The sequence below is a fragment of the Lissotriton helveticus genome, chromosome 6, assembly GCF_964261635.1.
Source record: "Lissotriton helveticus chromosome 6, aLisHel1.1, whole genome shotgun sequence".
Lineage (NCBI taxonomy): Eukaryota > Metazoa > Chordata > Amphibia > Caudata > Salamandridae > Lissotriton > Lissotriton helveticus.
Window position 1 is genome coordinate 1,849,070,664 of NC_136067.1, and position 19,924 is coordinate 1,849,090,587.

Genomic DNA, 19,924 nt, shown 5'->3' on the forward strand with positions numbered 1-19,924 from the left:
CCATGCACATTTCTCATCTATAATTGAATTGCAAATGTTGCAGTGATATTATCAAAGATGACATGGAATATGTCACGAGTGATGTAATATGTGGAGCAAATAGCAGTGTATGAGGAGGGTGTGAGTTATAGTTACCTTACGGCACAAGTTATAGTTACTTGAGATAACTATAACTGCTGAATTTCAGTTTTTTGGGGGGTTCAAAACATTAATGTTGTCACTGACCTAATCACCTAACTATAACGTTACTTTAACCTTTGAGTTTTTCAGTGAATTTCTAGAGGTTTTTGTAAATGTAAAGTAATGTTTTATTACTATATATAAAGCCAACCTCCCCCGCACGCAGCCTTTGGATATGCACAGATGGGAGTTTACCGCCGGCCTGTCCCTGAGGCAATCCCCACGCTGTGCACGGCCTTTGGCAGTGCATAGCAGGGGGTTGGCCACCGTGTCTGGTCTGCAGTCAGGCCCTGTGGCCAAACCACCTACAGACAGCCAACCCCACCCCTCCCCCCACCCTCCAGGCATCCAACCCCACGCAGTGCATGCTCTTTGGTCAAACATGGTGTGGGTTACCCAAAAGACATCCAACTCTCTGCAGGCAGACAACCCCCCACTGTGCACATCCTTTGGGAGTGTGCAGCGGGAGGTTGGCAACGGGGCCTAGCCTGCGTCAGACTCTATGGCCAAACACCCAGCAGGGGTGCCAACCTCACGTCATGAACAGCCTTTATGGTGAGCAGCATAGGGTCTGCCTTTGGGCCCCGGGAACCCAATCCCCCGGTGCCAAAACATATATTAACGGGAGCAGCTCCCCTCCCTGACCGTTAATTCGCCCCGGGGCCCACACCATAGGGGCCAAATACAATAAACTGGAGAGGACAGTATGCTGCCTTATACTTAACAGGCACAGGGAACCATAGACTCTGGGCCAAATACAATTTTTTTTAAAAAGGGAGCGGGCCCCCTTCTCCAAGCCTTTTTGAGCCCAGGGCCCAAAATCTAAGGGGTAAATACCAAGGAGGTGCAGATGAGGACAAAGGGGTAAGATTGGACCCAGTTCGCTCTCTTCGGGCTTAAATTCCCATCTTGAAATGACCTGGTAACAAAAATTGCCTAGGGTAATTAAGGCCTTCTTTTTTTTTTTTAAGATGCTTAGAAAATAAGAAGAGTCCAGGCAGTTGTAGGGATTCTGATAAATCATGATATTCGAAAACCCTGCCAAGAATTTGGCTGTCACAGAAGACATTATAAAGATGCCAATGAATTAATCTAAATTTGATGCAGTGTCCCAAAAAGTGATCTATTAGGAGCCCAGTACAGTTGATTTTGATCCACACAGACATGGAATCATCCCAGATATAAGAAAAGGGTCCTGTGTGCTGCCATGACAAAACCGATCTTTTAAGGGACGGTGGTTGTCGTATTTGTGTTTTTTTCGGAGGGAGCAAATGTTTGAGGTGGAGTGTTGAATAAACAGATGCTAGGGAAACACTCACCACTTTAGTGAATACATTACGGACCCCGCTGTGGAAAGCTTTGACCACATCCAATTTTTGACCCACCCTTATAATTAAGTTGGATCTTGAACAAGAAATGTAAGTGTTTTTAAAATTCACTCCTTGACTTGGTTTGTCAGAAACTCTCCCCTTTTATTTTGTTAGCTACTGTGTATTTTGTGCTGTGTGCACATTGGCACTATACATTGTTATTTACATTGGCACTATGCACTTTCTTTTTCTGAATTGCACATGGTAAGTACACAGTCATGTGATCTTTGTACACTTTGGAAACAAGGCTTATTACCCTGCAAAAATGTCTTCTGCATAAAAACCTCCTCGGGTCTAAAGTGATAAACATATACATACATATATACACAAGTGTATATATTTGCCTAGCCACACCCTCACGTAACTCTAATTGCCCCAGGTCAGCTGCTCCTCTCCTGTTGTTGCCTCGGTTCAAGGTGAAGTTGCATTTGACTTTCAATTTCTTATCTCCTGCATGCTCAAATGTTATACTGACATGCTTTAGTAAATACAACGACAATTAATAGAGCTACTCAGAATCAACTAGTGTTGGCAAAATAAGCTACTCTTCGTGACTATCTCAACTCGAGTCCTTTAGGGCAGGTCTGTTAATGCATGCAAAACTTGGTGTTTTGGTCTAGCCATTTTGAACGTGTAATGGAGTATTACAAATACTGATCTACAATTGGCAGCTCTGTTTACTTGTCTCAAAAAGCACAAGCATCCAGGGTCATCAAGCTTAACAGTGAGTACCTGAAGGCTAAGGCTCTTGGGCATTTTGCATAAATAACAGTTTCCTATGAAACATTATGCAAATGCTAGTTCATGTGAGCTCTAGGCTTCTCTGGCATAGAATGTTTCATAAATTGTGACTTTAGAGGTCATGAAAAATTGGATTTGACCTTTGCAATTAAGATAATGGGTAACGGACCATTTGGTTATATGGGAAACTGATTTAGTGGAGGGGACATATTACAGGAACGCAACGGGTAGGTCCTAAACATGCTAATGTCTTTGTTGAATATTAGTATGCTTACGTGAAGATGGTCAGTTAAGAACAAGATTTCTTTCATGAATATTCTGAAATTACATTCGATATGTAATGTCCTGACTTAGATAACGTGATTTGCTGCGCTATAGATAGAGCTCCGTACTATAAAGCACACTTTGAAATAATGAAATAAAAATACAATTCCCAAAAAGGCTCAATCTGTACAGACCCTGTGGAATTCCTTACGAGTCTCCTAGATGTTGGATATTCACACCCTTTTAATTGTCCCATTAAACGTGTGCATATCAATAGGGATTGCCCTGGGTTCTGTCCTGCATACACCTTTACAAAGCTGACCCATCGCCCACCGATCTACTGCAGAAATGTCCATACACAAAAGACAGATATGGCATGGTGGAAAAGAAAGTGAGATTTTATTATGATCTAATTAACTTTTTGGCAAAGTTATAAGCAACCGAGTAAGCTGATTGGACACTTGAATTGCAAAGCAGGTTCAGCCACCAAGCCAATAGGTAGGAGCTATATGATACATGCATCACACCACTTTTCAGGCTACTAAGACTTACCAGTGTAAGAGACAACCCATAAGGAAAGTAGGATACAATCCTATGTGAAACCCTTTAAATCAAATGGTACTGAAAAATGTAAACAGCGCATAACCAAACCTTCATACGAAAAAAATATAACAATTTTAAATTTGCGAACATTTGCCATCAACTTTCCAACCAATTATACACGAAACCAAAATAAATCAAGACCAATCACACCATACTCATCCTTACAGGACAAGTTTAATTTGAAATATTTCATAAACAGATGTACCTTTGACACATCAAATGCACTTACCCTCAGACGAATCTCTCTTTCTACGAAGCTGTCTTCCAGGGAAAACATTTCGGAAACAGGTCTTTCTTTTACTGGTTCTTTCTTCACCCGCTCTTTAACACTTGTGAGGTCTGGTTCGGAGAGCGATGGCCCAAGGGAGGGCCCATTGGTTGCCACTTGCTCGGGTCGAGTCACATTGATGGCATGGGATGGACCCGGACTCCTGGCCTCGGCCCTTACCAGAGCCATCATTATCCTTTCTTGTTCATTCATCAAAGGTCCATTGCTAATACTTTTTCTTGGTCCGGGATAATCAGGAGGGGGTTTGTTTGGTATCCTAGCCAGTGCCGCCTTTAACTGAGCGCTGTATTCCATAGTCTGGCCATGGGTGGCAGGCATTTCAGAAACATGCTCTGAGCTTTCCTCCTCCCCTTCGCTTCCGCTACTGTGTATTACCATGGTAGCATCTGAAAATGTTTTTTTGTGATTGCAGGGAGGAAGCTGCTGGATCACTTGAGGCTTTGGCATAGAGTCTACTGCTTGCAGTTGATCTCGCAATGTATTCCTGCGTGGCAGAGGTGCATTTAAAGTCTTTAATGTCATTGCCTCTATCCCACGCACCATGCTGCTGATGACTTCCAAGCTGTGCCTTTTGTTGACGGATGGGTGATGCTTGGCTGTCATGAGCGGCTCACTCACCTCTTGCAGGGACTGATGAACAACAGGCGAGCTATCCTCCTGGAATGTCTTAACTGATAGCTGAACTTTGCGGGTCACAAGATCTGGGCTACTGCCACTCACGTATCTCTGACAGTGACTTGCTAGGTCAGGCGTACTGGTGGCAGGGCGAGGACGTGGATATTGAGTCAGTGGCCTAGGAACAAAGGTCCTTAACAAAGGTGCTGTACTTTGGTGGTGATTACTGTGCACCTGCATGTTTGTTAGTTCCGGCGTACTAACTGTATGGGATATGGAATTAGCGGGGGTCTTGTTTGTCACAGCATTACTTTGATTCACTTGTTCAAACTGAGGTGCCGTGGGGATATACCCACCCTGCTGGTTATATTGTGTCGTATACGGCTGCCTTTCTTGCATCTCTGGTTGGCTGTAGACCATGTCCCCATGTTGCTTGTATGCATGCGTGTTTCCAATGTTGAGATTCCTCAAAGACTGGCTGTTGCTTTCCATGTAAATAACTCCTCTTTTCATATGCCTCATAACAGTGTCATAATCCGGAGTGGGTCTATAGGAAGGAACAATGATTGCACTATGCCTATGGCTGGGGATATAGTCTGGTCTCATGATGTCACTTCCTGGGATGCTGAGATTGGAAGACATTGGGGAAGCCTGAATGAAGTTTTGTGACCGGTTGAGGGAGTTCATGCTGTGGGTGCTGCACACGCTCCCGTTTGGCACTGTCCCATTAACATAGTTGAATTCCAGGGCACACCTGTCCAAGCTGGACTGAGATCTGAAGTAGAAAGCGTCTTCGTTTCCATGAGAAATGTTGTCTGAATTTCACGACATAAATAAAAGAAATGAGTATTATGTGCAATACACCAATATCACAATATTTACACAAGCGATAGAGGGTATCAGGAACATATTAGAAACAAAACAGAAGGAAACCCAAATAACCATACACGTGAGGAGCTGTAAACAGCTAAGCACAGGGTAAGCGCTATCTACTTGTTATAGCTTTACCCCGCTATAGATTTGATAATCAAAAGGCATAATCATCTATCTGTATAGGTCAGAAGAAATGCCTTGGGAACACTGCAACGTAACGTTTGTTCTTGTGCTTGAGTGTCTGCCATTTATTGCAGTATTATACCTGTACTTGTACTTTGTACGCTTTTGTAACTTGCACACATGCCACTTTTTCCTTCTGTAATGTACCGTATGCTACCTCTTGCATTTGGTTTTTTCACAATTGTCACTTTTGCCTCATGTAACTTAACGTTTGTTTTTGTGTAATTTGTTCTCATGTATCATTACTGTTCCTATTGTGAAGCGCTCTGACACCTTCGGGTAAAGTCTGCGCTATATAAAAACGCATTAAATAAATAAATAAAGAAATAATGTGGGACAGGCAAACCATGGGAATTACTTCAAAGCTCAGCTAGACACCCCACTGAATGCGACCGTAAAAGCAGCAGACATTCTCTGAATGAGACTGTAAAAGCAGCAGACATTCTGTGCCCTGCAATCTGTAGTAACACAGCAGGAAGTCTGCATTCGGTTCTAGGTCATCATTAATAAACAAGGATTTTTAAAAGACACACGTTTGCACTGTTTATTACTATGTGAAGGGTATTCTAAACTCATCCACTTTCGTATTTCAATGACTTTTTTTCTATTGAAACAGACCAACCTCTCGTGTTTTAATTATTACACTATATGGACAATATTTCCCTCGCCTACTTCTTGTATAGTAGTTCAGGAGACAAAACCATTCAAAGTTTTTTTCTAAATCACTATTTATCAATATTGCCAAACACCGTAGACATACTTCCCGATTTTTAATGGTTTTTGCCCTTAGAGTGACCCCATATTGCTCAATCTGGCCTCTTCACTAAAGCAAGCTAAAGGGAGGGAGTCAAGTGGTAAAGGGGTGATAGCATTCATGCTACTTTAAGGAGGGTTGCACTATGTTGAACAGCTCCTCTCAACTCTATAGAGCAGTGGTTCCCAAACTTTTGACTCCTGAGGACCCCCCATTGAGTCACCACTGGAAGCCGGGGACCCCCAAGCAATTTGTATGAGTTAAATTTCAAATATTAAAACAGTAATTCGAAAAAAATACACACGTGTGCACACAAAACAAATACTCAAAGTACTTAGGGGCAGATTTACAATAAGTGACGCATCCATGCAGATCAGCAGGGATGCGCCACTTATTGTGCGCCATGCCTCTGCTACCATTGATGCGCCGCATTTACAATGCTGCGCCTCATGGGGCAAAAAAGCACAGATGCATGACGCATCTGTGCCATAAAGGTGGCGCATTGCTGGAGTTGCGTCGCAAGCACGACACAGCTCCAGCAATGCTCTGGGGGGCCGAATCTTGTTAATGCTGCGTCAATCCTTACGCCTGCTTCAAGCAGGCGCAGGGTTTTGACGCAGCATGGGCCCCAAAGTGACTGAGTGAAATCTTGTAGATTTCACTCAGCCACTTTTAGGAGGCGTTCCTGCGCCGGAACGCCTCCTTCTGGCGCAGGGCTTTACAACGTGGCGCATCTCCCAGATGCATCACGTTGTAAATACCCTGCACCATGGCGCATCTTTTGCGTCGCCGCTGCATCACGAAAGTGACTTAACGGTGGCATAAAAGAGGCGCATGGGGCTTGTAAATCTGCCCCTAAGGATTTTGGGGCCAGATGTACGACCATTTCATTTAGCACCTCGCAATTGGCGACACATTGCGAGTGGCAAATTGCGAGTCGCTAAATGAAATGTACAACAGTGTTTTTAACACTGTTTCGGATTCCTAATGGGGTCGCAAATTGCGAGGTTCATTAATATTAATGAGCCTCTCGCAATTTGCGAGCCTATTGGGAATGCCAGCCCTCCTAGGTATGGTACCTGCTGGGCTCTGCAGGCCACCATGTCTGAGACTGCTTTTAAAGCAGTTTAAAAAAAATGCAGCCCATTTACCATGCATTTAAAAAAAAAAGAAAATGAAACGTTTTTGTTTAATTTTCTAAGGGCAGGCAGAGGTCCTGGGACCACTGCCTGCCGTTAAACAATAATTTTGCATGCATTTGCAAAGGGGACCCAAATGGGAAGGGGTCCCCTGGGGACCCCTTCCCATTTGCAAATGCATTACCATCTACTTGAAGTAAGTGTTAATTGCGAGTGTTTTGCGACCGCAAAACATTTGTACATGGTTTTAAGACTCGCTATTTGGAAGGGAATGCCCCTTCCAAATAGCAAGTTGCAAAACCTATTTAGCGAGTCGCAAACAAATTGCGACTCGCGAAATAGGCAATGTACATGGCCCAATACGTTTTTGCATGTGAAAGCGGGTTCACGAACCCGTTCACGCATAAAAACGGATCGTACATCTGGCCCTTAGTATTTTATATTGAAGTAATAGCCCCTCTGTCACATGTATTTCATTTGTTTTATAGCATCTCCCATACCATTGTAGGATGTCAGAGCACTTTACATCACACACACACATTGAATCGTACATGTAAATCAGTGTGTATATAAAATGTTTAAAGAGTGATTGGTCTGGAAAAGCACAAACTCAGGATTCAGAACATAACACAGTGGCTAGCACTGACTTTAACATTAAAAATGTATTTCCACCCAAATAAATCTTTTTAGCAGCATAAGGATAATGAATAACTGGGGAAAAACAAAAGTTACTAACTGGTACCATGCAGTTTGCAAGCAGCTCTTTGATGATAGTTTATAGGTCCCTCTGCTACATTACGATTGTCACTTATGAAGTGCACAGTAACAAAAGAATCTGTGACAAAAGCAGTAACCACAAACCTATGCACATAAAATGCTGCTTTTTAAAATGCATGTTACACGTTCTTTGCAGTAGGCACATTAACCCTCTGTGCTACACTAGTTAAGTCAAAGCTGCCACTAAACAAAACTCTCCTCAGCTCCAGCAGGTACATTAATCACTGGCTTTATCTTGACACTTGTATTGCTGCTGGAAAGCTGCTAATTATACAAGAAACTTTTCTGTGCTTTTAAAACTGTTGCCTGCAGACCCCCTGGGAATGTGTCACGGACCCCTGGGCAGGGCCGGCCTAAGGCATGTGCAAGCTGTGCACCTGCACAGGGCCCTGCCCTGGGGGTCCGCGGACCACAGTTTGGGAAACACTGCTATAGAGGACCTATTAATATTGGGATTGTGGGCCTGTATGGATCGGGCCAGCTTCTAGGGGCTTAAACATTTTGGCAAATTCATAGCCTTTTCTTTAAGTCATTATTGTAAATCAAGAGATATAAACCTCACTCTTACTGTGAGCCACTGTCTACTTTGCATTCGATTTATGTTGCCCACTGACAAACATCCATTACCAGAAAAAAATATTCGAAAAAAAAAAAAAGAAAAAAAAAATCTAGGAGAGCCACTCAAAGTTATCAGAAATACAAGAAACATAAAACACTATACAAGATGCCTTTATCTTAGTATTAGGTCTAATGTTATGTAAAAACATTTCTAAATAGTGTAAAACAATATTTTACTTAACATTGCAGAGTTAAAAGAGCTCAAGAGAAAGGCAAAACAGAAGAAGAAACTCGGTATCAAATGACCCCAGCACCAGGAGTGTGCACATACACGGCGGGAGGACTGGAGACAGCCCACAAAAGTGGAAGATAGCCCAAGAACTAGAGTAGATGGGGCAGCATGATATCTGTACATTAAGGTAAAGTTGTAAATACCTTGTGATGTGTGTGGATCAGAGTAATGGTCTCCAGGCGGGGGATGCATAGGAGGGAGTATAAATGGCTGTTGCCTAGCCTGAAATGAATGCAAGAAACACAGAATGCAACCGAGTAAGTGGAATGGACACTGGAATTACAAAGCAGCTTCAACAACACAGCCAATGGGTAGTAGCTATAAGATACATGCATCACTACGTAAGAGTCACAACGTCATCTTAATCAAGTAAAATGTGAACAGCGACTTGTGTCCGACATTTAGTACTAATATTTCGATGCGAAAGCAGCAGTTGTTAGAGAAGGTTTCCAGTTTAGAAAAATAACAAAGCAATGTTATTTGCATCTTGTTCAACAGAGGAATACATGAAATGGACTACTCTGTAATTTAAAAACAAGCGGAAATCAGCAGAAAATGAAGGCTCTGATATTTTTGTGCTGCAATTGAATTTGCTTACCTGTAACAACGGCGCCCCAGATACCCGGACCTTTTTTAAAAAATTTTTTTAACCCATGTATAGTGCTTGCAGATACGTATTTTCTCCTTTACAGAGCTCATTCCCTAACAATCATTCATTCATTTCATTGCGACGGATTGCGCACGCTAGTTACTTCTGTCACTCAAGGGTTTCCTCAAAGTGAATGCATGAATTGGCACTCTTAAGACTGGACTACTGCAACTCTCTCCTGACTGGTCTCCCCAAGACCAGTATGTCCCCCCTTAAAGCTATCCTACATTCGGCAGCACGGTTCGCTTACGGGGCCAAATGAAAAGATCACAACACACCGATGCTGAAACTCTCCCCATTGGCTGGCCATCGAAGCCAGGGCCGTATACAAGACTGCTTGTATCACACACAAGGCCCTACATATGTCCATTCCGTGCTACCTTGCTGACAAACTCAAGATCCCCCGGGGGCACCAGACCCTCGCAAAATGTTGAAACACTGCTACTTATACTCTCAACTTTTTTTTCCTCAGAGTTTTATATAGCGCAAACTTGTATCAGAGCGCTTTACATGAGCACCAGTTACGTTCACATGGTGCAATCCTTCTCAGGAAGCACAACTAGAATTGGGAACTCCTTACCTCTGAACCTACGCACCATCACTTCGACGGCTGTCTTCAAATCAGAATTCAAAGCCCTCCTCCTTTAAAGACATTTTGTGTAGTCTCAAAAATGTCCCTTATCATGGCTTTAACTACTCTTCTCGATAAGGGCATTTTTAGGCCAGCTGCTACTGCAAGTAATGGGCATACATCTCACGACTATCCAACCTGTGCCTTTTGTATGACTTGAAATCTTATGTGTTTGCAATCATGTATCTTTGTAACAAACATTCTTTACTATAAAGCGCTCTAGCAACTATACGTAATGTCCGAGCTATAGAAAAAAAGCATAAATAAATAATATAGTGGTTGGATCATCTTGCGGGCCACGTGATGTACTATTCAGTGACAAGCGCAAGTCACATGACTAGCACCCGCTGTAGAACAGGCGTCTCTACCGGAGAGATACCCTCTGCACGGTAGAGTGCGCTGGTTACACTGGTGTTAGGCAGGCCTGTCAAGTATCACACATCAGGTGTGACGCTCACGCATTTCAGTGTGTTCCGCATCACCGCACAGAAATTAGCTGTCGCCCCTTTATGCCACTCTGAAACTCTGGCTACGCACGGTGCCAGAGCCCGCTAAGCCAGCTCCGCTACTCCCTACCGGCGTGCTGCCAGCTGCAGCTGGGCTCAGTAAGTTAATACTAGTTAAATGTCTGCTCTCAGCTCTGGAGTGGCTGAGTGCTACAATGTAACAAATCTGCCAGGGAGCCAGCCTGTCGTGCCTGGCTGCAGATTTTTGCTGCACCGGCCCGCGGCTCCGAGTGGCTTTTAGACATACAAAACTGAGACTGACTCCAATTATCAAGACAGGGGAGCGGGGCCGCCTGCCCTCAGCAGTGGTTGCTATGGCACACCATGGGGGCCCAGGACTAAATCCGGATATGACCGTTAGTGCCTCCTTACGTCCTGAAGGAAGAGGATAGGAAGTGAGGTAGGTCAGACGCGGCGGGGACTCAATAGTTTCAAAATGGAAGAGCGCCGCCTGCAAGCTCCTGCGCCTGCTTGCACTGCGTTGAGCAGTCGTGGTTTCAGACATGCATTATATGGGTTCCTGAAGTTGTTAGACACCACAAATAATGTGTGATTACATTAAGAATCACAAAGGAGGGAGTTGCGGCCAAGAGCCGTCCCAATTACAGTTCCTCACTGAACCCTATTGGGTTGTTAACCTCCTCTTCCTTCCCCGTCAGCCAACAGCAGTTTGGGGTTCACCCTAAGCCGCTGTCCGCTCCCGTAGTCACATTGTCTGGGATGGAGGCTTGCATGTTCAGCCTGAGATAGCAGTCGGCTATGGATCGTGACAGTTGCCGCCCTCCTCGCTCATTTTTGGGTAATCAAAGCCCATTCACTACCAGAAGCTAGCTGTTGTCAGGAGGCGGACTATAGAAATTCTGCAGCCCTGGAGGGTGCGGGTGGCAGCACAGAGACACGTAGCACCAATAGACCTGCATGGATAGAGTCGGACCCTGAGGAGGGGTCTAGAAACGGCAGTGGGATTGTATATGAGGGACTGTCTGCCAGTTACATCTTCACTGGCCTAAATCATGTGCTAACGGCGCACAGACAGTAGTTTGCAACCCGCTTTCCAGTCAGGTAAGTCAGACATCTGACTGCTTCAAGATTTACTATTTTCCCTGCAAAGTTTTTGGTTGTGTCGCTCGTAAACGATCTCTATTAGTGACTTTCTGTACAATTGACTGGTGACTTTGGGTTAACATTAGCCTAGGGAGTGCTGCGTGATGATTCACATGTTATTGGGCTTGTGCAATCAATAGTCCTGCAGCGTGTTTTGGCATATTGTCACTTTTCACTACCACCAGTGGCCGAATTTACATGAAAACTTCTTAGTTTGCATTTTTCCTTTGTCCTCGTGTGGGCGCCTTGCATGACACTTACGTTGGTGTGCTGTGATAAGTTTGTGTTGGTGGGTTCGGCAAAGGATGTTTTTTACCTAATTGCGGCTGCCCCCTTCAGCCCATCTGGACATGATCAGCAGGCCAGGCGGGTCTGAACTTCACCCTTACCAGTGAAGGCCTCCCGTCATGTAGGTTTGTCACAGTCTGGATAAGAGGGCCCGATTGCATCCATAACATGACCCCTGGGTGAGAGACTACAACAGAAAGGCTGCCTGTCACTAGACCGCACCATCAAGCAGCCTTGCAAGACCTGCAGAGAGCAGAGCTGGCCTGAGAGAAGTCGAGAGCTGTAGTGTGTGAGTCACTGCTCAGCTGTAAGGCTATCCCTGCAATGGTAGTGTGCAACGGTCCGGAGTTCAAGTTCAAAAATTTGTATAGCGCACTACTCACCCAGAGGGTCTCAAGGCGCTTGGGGGAGGGGGGGTACATTACTTATCGAATATCCAAGTTTTTAGTTGCTTTCTGAAGGAGAGGTGGTTCTGTGTAAGGCGGAGGTGGGTGGGGAGAGAATTCCAGGTTTTGGCCGCTAAGTAGGAGAAGGATCTTCCCCCCATGATGGATCTATGGATGCGCGGAATTGCGGCGAGGGCTTGATTGGACGATCGTAGTTGGCGAGTGGGGGTGTAGAAGGACAGTCGCGTGTTGAGGCATTCGGGTCCTAGGTCGTAGAGGGCTTTGTGTGCGTGGGTGAGGAGACGGAACGTTATTCTCTTGTTGACGGGGAGCCAGTGGAGATCTTTCAGGTGGCCGGAGATGTGAGCTTGGCGGGGGATGTCTAGGATGAGTCTGGCTGATGCGTTTTGGATGCGTTGGAGTTTTTTCTGTAGTTTGGCTGTGGTTCCGGCGTAAAGGGTGTTTCCGTAATCCAGTCGGCTTGTGACCAGTGCGTGGGTGACCGTCTTTCTTGTTTCGGTGGGGATCCAGCAGAAGATTTTTTTGAGCATGCGTAGGGTGTTGAAGCATGATGATGAGACGGCGTTGACTTGTCTGGTCATCGAGAGGGAGGAGTCCAGGATGAAGCCTAGGTTACGTGCATGGTCCGTAGGTATGGGAGCGGTTCCCAGGGCCGGTGGCCACCATGAGTCGTCCAAGGCAGCGGGGGATGAACCTAAGATGAGGACTTTCGTTTTGTCCGAGTTCAGTTTTAAACGGCTGTTCTTCATCCACTCGGCTACTTCTTTCATTCCTTCGTATAAGTTGGTTTTGGCGGTGTTTGGGTCTTTGGTGAGGGAGAGGATCAGCTGGGTGTCGTCTGCGTAGGAGATGATGTTGAGGTTGTGTTGGCGTGCGATGGATGCGAGGGGACTCATGTATATGTTGAAGAGGGTGGGGCTGAGTGATGATCCTTGTGGTACGCCGCAGATGATTTCGGTAGCCTCTGATCTGAAAGGGGGAGGCGGACTCTCTGGGTTCTTCCGGCGAGGAACGAGGTGATCCAGTCCAATGCTTTTCCTTGTATTCCGACGTTGCTGAGGCGTTGTATGAGGGTGCTATGACAGACTGTGTCGAATGCTGCGGAGAGGTCCAGTAGGATGAGGGCCGCTGTTTCTCCGTTGTCCAGTAGAGTCTACAGGAGTCTGTAGCTGTGGTGCACTTCTTTACGAGCTTTTACTTTAATATTAAACCAGTTAAATCTTACTGCCAATTTTGCATTCATTTATCACTACAGGTCCTCCAATGAAGTTGGTGCCCTTCCATTTTTGGTGCTTTGAGGTAGTTTTAAGGTCTTCTTAGAGTTTCTTGTTGCTCAAATGGGTGTGATTTCTGTTATTTATATGTTTCCCTTGTCTTCAATACTTTATTTTGCTCGCAAGAAAGTGTCACTCATAGTCGTTGAATGACACTCATAATGACACTGAAATTATGAAAATGTCACACACAAGCAATCTGAAACCTCTGCAGCTATGGTTAGTAGGATACTGGTGTGGTAAACTGCAGAATGTTCAGAGGTGAGTCGGTTCAGGGGGTAGGCTGGCCATATACTCTCACTGAGCTGCTGGTCACACAAGCGTGCGATAACAAGGCCGTGGCGTTCACTAAGTGCCCCACAAGCACCAGCGGTTCCACTTCCTCTTGTTTTCACAGGGCTGTGTTAAAAAAAACACAAAGCAGTCACCCATCCTCGGCGAACCAACGGAAGCAAAGCACTAAACGGCCGAGCACTGAAACAGGTGCAAGAAAGCTGCAGCAGGCTTTGTTTGTTTTACAATGATGAGCATGACCTCTGACCTGCCGCCAGGAAACAGACACAGCTCCTCCCAGAAGTAACTCAAAGTGGCAAAACGTTTCATCACCTGTACTTTAGCCCACTTGAAATTAGACATTTCAGTCGCTGGAATTACTTGCCCATTGGGTGCAGGGGCATTTATTTGACAATAAGATCAGGAGTGCACTTTCGTAGGTAACTTCGGACGGGGGCAACTGGCAACACCTCTGCAGGACTCATCAGCCCATGTCCAAATAAAAACCCCTTCATGTGGCAGACACTGAGTGCACGCATTCAACATCAATGACCAGAGGACACGGGGAACTTGTATCACAGTTTGAACAGAGGAAGCGAACTCCAAGAATGACACGTGGGGCCACCTAGACAATATTTATGGTGAGAGGCCGCTAACAAAACGCCGGATTTTAAAATGCCTCATAGGCAAAATGCGTTTAAAAGTCTAGAAAATAAATTCATTTTGTCTGCGAGGCCCACACTTTAAGAAAAGAGCAAATGGATTTGGTCTGCTGAAATTTGAGCGATGTGCAGGTTACAATTTGGAATTTCGCTAATGAAGCTTCATCATTTCATCATTCCGAAGACGATAAACTGAATACGATTACACTGTCTAACAGTAACACCTGTTTTAATATAGGCTTAGAAACCTGGAGTATTAAGCACCCTACCAACACAATTTGTAATAATATCAACAATAATAATTAGTATTATTGCAAATATTTTACTAATATTTTTGTGTTGCTTTATCTTCTTTTTCACAATGCGCTGGCGGTCAGCTCAGCGTGGCAGGAGTTGGAAGCACACGCGAGGGATTACTAGGGCTGTATTCATCCATCTAAAAAACAGGAAGATATATTCGGGTCCTGAACGAATATGTTTGATGATCATTTGCTTACGATGGATTTCGGTGGAGAATGTTTGCATGGGGATGGTCATTCAAAACTCCTGGCTGCATTTTAAAATTCAAGCAGCCACGCACTGGGGATGGTCAGAAGAAAGACCCAGAAGGCTGAGCGGGTCAGAAAAACATTAAAATCAGCTGTGAAAATAACTGGAACTATTATAAAGGCCCACGACTTCATGTAAACAAGCAAGTCATCGAATGCAAGTGGAAAGGAAAGCAGTCAGGAAGAGAAGCAGTGGCATTTTGGCTTTTATGTTGTTGAACAGATTTCTCAAGCTTCAATAAAAGTCCGAAAGAGTACCATACATGCAGGACCAGTGCAAGGTTCCCTCAAGATTTATCATCTTGAGATTATTATGCAAAATGGTCCCCAAGAGTAGTAGGTGATGTGAATACTAGCAGATTCATTAAAAATGGAGGAGGGGGGCTGATACACATATACTTTTAAAACATATAGTGGATAAGGAAATGGATTCAGGTGACAAAAACATTTTGTGAGCAAATCCAACAAAAGGCTGCAGTGGGAATGTGCGGTGTGTAGGTTCTCCTAGGGAATCCATATGTTCCACCGCATTAAAGTGTGGGGTGTACACTTTACTCCATTAAGTGTATCAAACATGTTATTGAGACCTTACTTCCCACCCCCTGGTCCAAGCTTCAATCCTCTGTTCACAAGTCAGCTACATTACACTGACGAACAGAATAAAATGCATTTTTCAATACTTGCTGAATGTCTCTGAGAAATGTCACGAAGTTGGGTGATGATATTGCTTTTAACAGTGCCAATGTCTTGAGTTATGAGTTTAAAATAAACTGTTTTCCATACCCACTATGTTTCATGCACCCTGATTCAGTGGCCAAAACCCTGTTGTGGACTCAAATGAGTGAAAAAGATATTATTAAGAGGGAAAAGCGACCTAAAAAGGCAATCCAGTCGCTACTACCACAGTTAGTTCAAAACACAAGTTTATAACCCCTTCCGGAATCATGTACGAGTCTTCCACCCACAGAATGTTGGCAAGAGCTCCATAACTTTGGTGCTAGAAAGGAAAAGGCTCCGCCCCCGTCTAGAATACTGTGTTTTTGGGATCAGCTCCAAGCTATTTCCAGCTGAACATAGCACTGGCTTGGAAAGTACCTTCTAACTCTTTCTTGAATAAATAGCAGTCCAGTCTATCAACTCGGCCACATTTCCTGACACCAGGAAACATGCCACGTCACACCCCTGCTCAAAAAACCCTTAGCTGACCCAGCTACACTTTCCAAATACAGATCCATCCCCCTCTTTCCATACCTGGCAAAGGTCTTAAAGAAACTCATTATCCAACGCCTAACCGAACACTTCAGCAACTACCAGGTCCTCGATGTCAAGCAGTCCAGATTAAGGCAACCACAGTATAGAAACAGCACTCATTGCCGTCACAGACATCGCATGCATTATCCTTGACAGAGGAAACGCAGCAGCCCTCATTCTCCTAGACCTCTTCAGCACTGGACACGGGCTCACAACACACCATCCTCCGGTGTTTCTGCACAAGATTGCCATCCATGGACTTGCTCTCCAGATCTGCTCCTTCTTAACTGATAGAACACAAGCAGTCAGCCTGCCACCTTAATTTGGAAGCCCCCAAACACATCTGTGGAATGTCATCGCTCAACCTCACTCTCTTCAACACATGCACGAGTCATCTGTCCAACATCATCTGCACACAAGACGTCAACATCCTCTCCTACGCTAAAGATATGCAACTCATACTCTCCCTCTCGGACAAGACACCAACACAAGAAAAAAGTTCACCGCCTGCATGACTGAAGTTGCTAACTGGATGAAAGCCAACTGTCTCAAGCTCAACAACTACAAGACATATGTTGCGATCTCTGTTAAGAACACTCACATGGGACGCCAACTAGTGGCCACCTGAGCTTGGCCCATACCCAGCACCCACATCAGGAACCTTAGAATCATCAACAGCAAACCGGACAAGACCGTAAAAGTCACTCCATCCTGTTTCCAATCCTTGAAGATATTGAGGAAGATCTTCAAATGGGTCCCAAGCAACACTAGAAAAATTGTCACTCACTCCATAGTCACCAATAATTTGGACTACGAATGCACCCTCTGCACCGGGATCATCAAGCAACCACCACTAGACTACAACTCTCCAGAACTCAGCAGCCAGACTCATCCTTAACCTCCCACACATAACTCACATCACACCACATCTCCCGAAGCTCCACTGACTCCAGACACACAGACGCTCATTTTCAAACTCTTTATACACATATTCGAAGCACTAATCAACTTAGGCCCCACCTACCTGAACAGCCGCATTTCCTTTTACCAACCACCCAGTCATCTCTGCTCTGTAGGACTCCTACTCGTAGGCACCCCATGCATACACATAACCAGACCAGGGGGACAGGCATCATCTCACATCGCTCAAAGTGTGAAACGACCTCCCACTCCACATCAGAGTATCCTCTTCACTTCTTGAATCCCTCAAGAAGCAGAATATCTGGCTCTTCAATTAACCAACCTACCATAGGCAGGGCCAGGCGCACACACACCTGCTCAGCACCATGAATTAAACATGTTTTGAAATTACAAAAGGGGAGTAGGAAGCCACCACTCGGGCAGGATGTTCACCAATGGGGATAAATCATCAAAAACCATTCGAACACACTATTAATGAGAAGTACCATGACTTAGTTCAGGAAGATGGAATTCACTTTGGGTTTTCAGGTTACCCACATAAGACATATAGTAGTGAAACTAAATTGAAATTATCATATTTTAAATTTAAACTGACTTAGTAAAGACTTTATCAAAGAGAGAGAGGTAAAAGGTTGGAACTATGGCGTTCCAAGACTGATCTAGAAAAAAAAAAAGATGTGATCTGCCCACCCACGAGTAACAATATTGCTTCAAGTGGGGAATAGGTCTGACCGAAAATGTGAAGCAATCTCTACTGGCAGGAGACACATAAAAAATATTTTTCTAGAGATTTCAATAAGCTGACATAGGTGAACTTTAAGAGCCCCTTCACAAATAAGATTTTTTGTGAACTTGTTTTAGCTCAGTCTTCTATTTCTAGGTAAGAGAAGCCCCATAAGTAATCTTAATGGTGTACATACATTTGATGGCTGTATCCAGATCTTCATAATTTTTATAGACCATGATTACCTACCTGCCGGTAACTGCAGTGTGGAAAAATGTTTGATAATTGGGTTACTAGACATTTTTCCAACACTGAACCAGTATTGAGACATTCTGTTAGTGCTGGAAGATGCAGGTGTTAAACACAAGACATATAGCCACTAGATGCTGAGCCCAAGGCCCCCATGCCCTTTAACGGCTGAATGGTTGCGAGATGTGACAGAATGGGCAGGGGTTGAGGAAAACCATATGAAAAAGGTGATGAGGGACGATAGACTTGTGGATGACCTGCTTGCATGGGGGAACATGATGCGTGACTTGAGTGAAGACGTTCTAGCCTCCCCTAATGCGGCAGATGTGCGAGGTGGGGGAACTTCCGAAACTTGTATCTCATGGGCACAGAATGAGAGTGGAGTGGCTGCGGGGTCAGCTAACCCTTGATATGATAAGGAGTGGTCAACATGAGTGGAATGCTGAGAAGGTCTATGTTCACCGCCCGCGGGCTCCAAGTAGGGATGATGTGATGAGGTCGATGTGAACTGAGAAGAACGGGTGAGCGGGGGATAATTGTTCTTATATTGTATTTAATAGACTCAAAGGCATACTATTAATTGACAAGGTATTGGAAGCGCTGATCACCCATCCGCGTTGTTGCCGTTGGAAAGGGACGTATCATCAGGATATACTGTGCTGTGTCTGGTTGTTGAACATTCAGTGGATATGTGTATTACTAAAATACCAATAACAAAATGTAATATCACCATACTCCTTGCAATTTTCAGTGTGGTGCCCGACAGCGTTTTGTTGTCAGATAAACACAGGAGAACAACCATAGGAAACATTGTTTCCACCATTTATCCTTTACACTACTGGAGACAGGGGTGCATACTGCAATTAATGGCATTACTGTCTCAGGACTCGGCAATCTATTTATCGGCTAAGATCGAAACCGGGTCATAGTGTGCTGAGAAGGCAAGTCATAAAATGTCTGCAATTTAGATAAAGAATCAGCTATGTACATCAACAACTGGCAAATTACACCTTTTCTTTGGAATACATTTTTTGCTGTAGTACTCTTTCAGTTGTGTTGCAGAAATAATGCTGTTAAGCTCGACTACGAAGTCTACTGTATCTATGGATAGACCAGAAGAACAAGTTACTTACCTTCGGTAACGCTTTTTCGGGTAGATACAATATCTGCCTGTGGATTCCTCACCTTGTGAATATCCCCCTGCGTCAGCAACGTTCGGAAATTTTCTTCGTAGCACGCCGACGTGGACGACGTCACAGGAGTACGACGTCACAGGAGTACGACCTCGCGCGTGACTCCGTCTGACGTCACCGACTCCTTATCAGGCCCACGCCGGCGTGATGACGTCAGTTCCGCCCTTTTTTCCGTGCCTTCGAGGCACACGGACGGACCAACGACAGCAAATATGCAAATATACAGTGTACACACTACATACCAATCAAATACGCACACAAAGCGTGCAGTAGAAATAGCACAATAGCAGCAAACATATATACATAAAGACCAGGTATAACAGAGTGGACAACGGGGAGGCGGGTGGGCATGTGAGGAATCCACAGGCAGATATTGTATCTACCAGAAAAAGCGTTACCAAAGGTAAGTAACTTGTTCTTCTGATAGATACATCTGCCGTGTGGATTCCTCACCTTGTGAATAGAGTCCCACAGCAGTCCCCACTCCCGGAGGAGGGTGTCCACTCTGCTATACCAGGAAATCTTGGAGGACAGAGCGCGCGAAGTGGCCATCCCTCCTCACCTCGGTATCCAAGCAGTAGTGCTTCGCGAAAGTGTGGAGGGAGG

The 19,924-nt window shown here is 44.7% G+C and overlaps 1 protein-coding gene across 1 annotated transcript in view; it reads right to left on the minus strand.

Annotated features, from left to right (window-relative positions):
• The window catches only part of PTPN14 (protein tyrosine phosphatase non-receptor type 14), a 524,356-nt gene that overhangs the window by 42,561 nt on the left and 461,871 nt on the right, over nt 1-19,924 (minus strand). The window contains exons 12-13 of the mRNA XM_078649778.1: nt 8,782-8,860; nt 3,388-4,877 (exon numbers count right to left, since the gene is read on the minus strand). Coding sequence (XP_078505904.1) covers nt 3,388-4,877; nt 8,782-8,860 — 1,569 coding nt within the window. The remainder of the gene's footprint in view (nt 1-3,387; nt 4,878-8,781; nt 8,861-19,924) is intronic.